The sequence below is a fragment of the Apium graveolens genome, chromosome 6 (assembly GCF_009905375.1).
Source record: "Apium graveolens cultivar Ventura chromosome 6, ASM990537v1, whole genome shotgun sequence".
Taxonomy (NCBI): domain Eukaryota; kingdom Viridiplantae; phylum Streptophyta; class Magnoliopsida; order Apiales; family Apiaceae; genus Apium; species Apium graveolens.
In genome coordinates this window covers 287,675,390-287,679,855 of record NC_133652.1, presented here as the reverse complement: position 1 = coordinate 287,679,855, position 4,466 = coordinate 287,675,390, and the positions used below count along the sequence as shown (strand labels likewise).

At 34.6% G+C, this 4,466-nt stretch overlaps 1 protein-coding gene across 1 annotated transcript; it reads left to right on the top strand.

Moving 5' to 3' along the window:
* The first annotated feature begins 2,388 nt into the window (after positions 1-2,388).
* LOC141666172 (uncharacterized) lies at positions 2,389-2,940 on the top strand. The gene has a single exon (XM_074472167.1). The coding sequence runs from the start codon at positions 2,389-2,391 to the stop codon at positions 2,938-2,940; it is 552 nt and encodes a 183-aa protein (XP_074328268.1).
* The last annotated feature ends 1,526 nt before the right edge of the window (positions 2,941-4,466 follow it).

The window sequence follows — 4,466 nt, the reverse complement described above, 5'->3', positions numbered from 1 at the left end:
GCTACTCATGATAAGATAAACATGATAAAAATTGGATTTGTAAACCATGAGTGTAGCAATTTTAGTACAAAGAATACAACTTAAAAAGTTCCTCTGGAATTTGGATGAATCCATTCACTCCTTCCAATATCCCTCTCAATCTCCTTCTATCCCTTCTCTAAAAAATACGACTAACTGTATTCTATAGTGTATTATGTTCTGATTCTATGTATATATTATGTAAAACCTAGTATGTAATAAAGAGTTTTTAATGTATTTCCTAAAACAAATTGCACTTTAATGTAAAATTCGTAGGCTATCTTCCTAGCCTGATTCTGGGATGTTCCAGTTTGATTCTTGATGTTAGATCACTTCTAAACTGTAGATAATTCTGTTAGCGTCGCATGGGCCGTAAGATCCCATATTCTGATGTCTAAAACTAAAGTTAGGGCCCAAACTGTGTTGTGTGTGCATGCAGCCCACGAAATCCGAATATGCTTAAAATTCAAGTCCATATAAGCCCAATTTCATCTAAGGTTCGGAATTTTATATTTCTTATAATAAAACAATAAAATCTTATAAATATTATCCAACTAATTATAAAATATTTTAAATATGAGAATAAGATCTCGTAAAATATATAAAAATATATAATCTATAAAATATCCCTACACTTAATATTTTGCATGTGCTCGTGTAAATTAATATATCTATTTTGCTGGGCCTAACTGTACTGAGTTTTAGTGAGTACTGACTACCATTATCTGTTTCTTGATGTTGCGGTTCCGTTATGGTTATAGATCAACCCCTCAGTTTCAATCACAAAGGAAATTTTCATCATGTAGTGAAATTAAAAAAAGGTTGTTATGGTGGTTATTGTGCTCGTGATAGTGAATTGAATTACAGTCCAAATTCTAGAATTGGGAATGGAAGTGATCGATTAAGTTGAAATAAAGCATAATATGCATGAAGAGCAATTCATGCAATGGTTAATTTGACTCGTGCTCCTCGAAGACAGAGAATGAATAGTGTTCTCAATATACAGGCTGTGGATAAAAAGTGTTGCCCTCAATATGAAGAGAAGAGTATAACCTAGCAGATTTTCAGATCGAATATGATAATGCTATGTTATATGTCATAAAACCAATTCTTGAAGACCACACACATAAAAGCATTAAATTTAATGTTTGGTCTAGTACCCCTTATGGAAATAAGAAATTATATACTGTATTCGGTGATTCACAAAAAGAAGTAAGCAAGCGACGTGAATACTATTTATCCAATTTAATATGTTTCACTCTAATCTTATTTTACAGGGAATTTGATGGTCATTCATGATCAATGGAGTCAGTCCTCTAATGAGTCATCTAATTCAGGATATGTTCTTGATCCAACAGATAACACCACTGATACGTACAGGAGAGATAACTCCATGAACTTTGGACATAATAAGTACTTGTATCAGTGAGCTACCTCAAAAAGTATAACTAGGGGTCACTTTAAAACACATCTCATCCGTTTATTTTTGGGTTAGCTAAATCTATGTTACAAAATTACATGTGTGACTGCGTCCTGGATGGTATGAGCCTATTTATACCCTTAATGAAATAATGAATTATGATAATGTTTCACAATTATATAAATGGTGCTAATGTAGCATCCTAATATTAAAGTAATTCACTATTACCATTTACTAAAAACTAGATAATCCATCTACATAACATATAACTTTAAAGTAATTCACTATCACAATTTACTAAAAAATAGATAATCCATCTACATAACATACAACTGAAACAAATTTTATATTACATTAATGCCAAACTATATCTTCTTCCATGTCGTCATAATAAGATGCTGCATCAGATTCCTCAACTGTGGATTTTTTCTCCACTGCTATCTTCTGCAATGCTTTCAATTTTGAGTCTGTATCCACTAGATAATTATGGAGTGTTAAAAATAAATAATATATTTTTGACTATTAAAATAATAGAATTGTGTGGGAGTCTCTAGAATAGTCTTGGTACATGTATTAGTATTTTTCTATGTTCAATGTATTGGTGTAGGTACATGTAATCTCTAGATACATGTATCTTGGTCAAGTGATGTCTATTGGAGTCTAAGAGTTATCTAGATCTTTCTATGGAGTCCTATATAAAGCCTTGTACCAAGTCATTTGTAATCAAGTAATTTTTCAAGTAATACATTTCTTCTCCTAAATTGTCTTGTGTGAGTTTGAGTGAGATCCTTTCTTCCAACAAAGTGGTATCAAGAGCCAAAGGTTCTAGTTCTACTTGTCTTCAAAGAAGGCTTGTGTGGTGTAAAAAAGAAGGAGATCATGGCAAATGGAATGTCTCAATGGCAAATGCCAAAGTTCACCAAAGATAATTATGAGAATTGGTGTTTCGTATGAAGGCGATCCTTGGAGCAAATGATGTGTGGGAAATTGTGGAGAAAGGATTGGAGGTGCCCGAAAATGAAGCAAATTTGAATCAAGTTCAAAAAGATCAACTTCAAGCCCAAAGAAAGAAGGATCAAAAGGCGATCATGATCATTCATCAATGTTTGGATGATTCTATGTTACAAAAAGTGGCTTCCGCAACAACGTCAAAGAAAGTTTGGGATACTCTCAAATCTTCTTTTAGTGGCAATGCTAAAGTAAAGAGAGTTCAGCTACAAACACTTCATGGCGAGTTTGAGGCTTTGCGAATGAAGGAATCTGAATCAATCTCAGATTATTTTTCTAGGGTCTTGACCGTTGTCAATCAAATGAAAAGCAATGGAGAAGAGGTAAGTGATGTTCGTGTTATTGAAAAAGTTCTTCGTTCACTTGACTCTAAATTTGATTACAAAGTTGTGGCAATTGAGGAGGCTAAAGATATAGATGAAATGACTATTGATGAGCTTATGGGATCATTACAAGCCCATGAAGAAAAAATGTTAAAGAAGGAGCCAATTTAACAAGCCTTACAATCAAAGTTATCTTTTAAAGATAATAATGGAAGGTATATGAGGAGCCAAAGAGGTCTTGGAAAAGGACGTGGAAGAGGATTTCTATATGGACAAGGAAGAGGTCGTGGCCAACAAAGGGAGGAAAGTCAAAAGTATGAAAGATTGTACGAGACAAGAAATTCAAGTGGCCGTGGAAGAGGAAGAGTTACACCAAGGTATGGCAAGTTAAATGTTAAATGCTATAATTGTCAAAACTTTGGTCATTATGCTTCCGAGTGTCACGCTTCAGAAAATCAAGTGGAGGAGAAAGCTAATTTTGTTGAAGATAAAGGCAATGTTGATGAGCCCACTTTGCTTCTAGCGCATAAAGGAGAAGTAAATTGTGAAGATAATTTGTGGTATCTTGATAGTGGTGCAAGTTATCATATGTGTGGCAATAAAAATTTGTTCGTGGATCTTAATGAGAAAGTGATTGGAAAAGTCAGTTTTGGAGACTCTTCGGGAGTGCCCATCAAAGGCAAAGGTAACATCTTAATTCGCTTGAAAAATGGAGATCATAATTTTATTTCAAGTGTTTATTATGTGCCTAGCATGAAAAATAATATCTTGAGTTTGGGGCAACTAATGGAGAAAGGCTATACCATCACCATGAAAGATCGATTTCTCAATTTGAGAGATTCTAATGATAATTTAATTGCAAAGGTGCCTATGACCAAGAATCATATGTTTATTCTCAAAATTCAAAATGATGTTGCAAAATGTCTTAAGGCTTATGTTGGAGATTCTTCTTGGCTTTGGCATCTTAGGTTTGGGCACTTGAACTTTGATGAACTAAATTCACTATCAAAGAAGCATATGGCGAATGGATTGCCTCACATCAACCTTCCAAACCAAATTTGTGAAGGATGTCTTTTCGGAAAATAATCAAGAAAGAGCTTTCCGAAGGAATCTATGTCAAGAGCAAATGAGCCACTTGAACTCATTCACTCCGATGTATGTGGGCCTTTTAATCCTCCATCTTTTAGTAAGAATCGCTATTTCTTGTTATTCATTGATGATTTTAGCCGCAAGACATGGGTGTACTTTCTCAAAGAGAAGTCTCAAGTTTTTGAATGCTTCAAAAAGTTCAAAGCCCAAGTTGAAAAAGAGACCAAGTATCAAATAAAAGCCATTCATTCGGATGGAGGAGGTGAATTCAATTCAAAGGAGTTCTTGCAATTTTGTGAAGCTCATGGTATTAGACGACCGGCAATGGTTCCAAGATCACCGCAACAAAATGGAGTCGCCGAAAGAAAAAATAGGAGCATTCTTAACATGGCTCGAAGCATGCTAAAGAGCAAGAATATGCCTAAGGAATTTTGGGCCGAAGCGGTAGATTGTGCCGTCTACTTGTCAAATAGATGTCCTACGAGAAGTGTTAAAGACATAACTCCGCAACAAGCATGGAAAGGAAAGAGACCATCTATTGCTCACTTAAGAGTTTTTGGAAGCATAGCTTATGCACACCTCGATGATGAGCTAAGAACAAAGTTGGA

Coding starts and splice junctions, on each gene's coding strand:
- LOC141666172 (XM_074472167.1), top strand. CDS start 2,389: ATGAAGGCGATCCTTGGAGCAAATGATGTGTGGGAAATTGTGGAGAAA.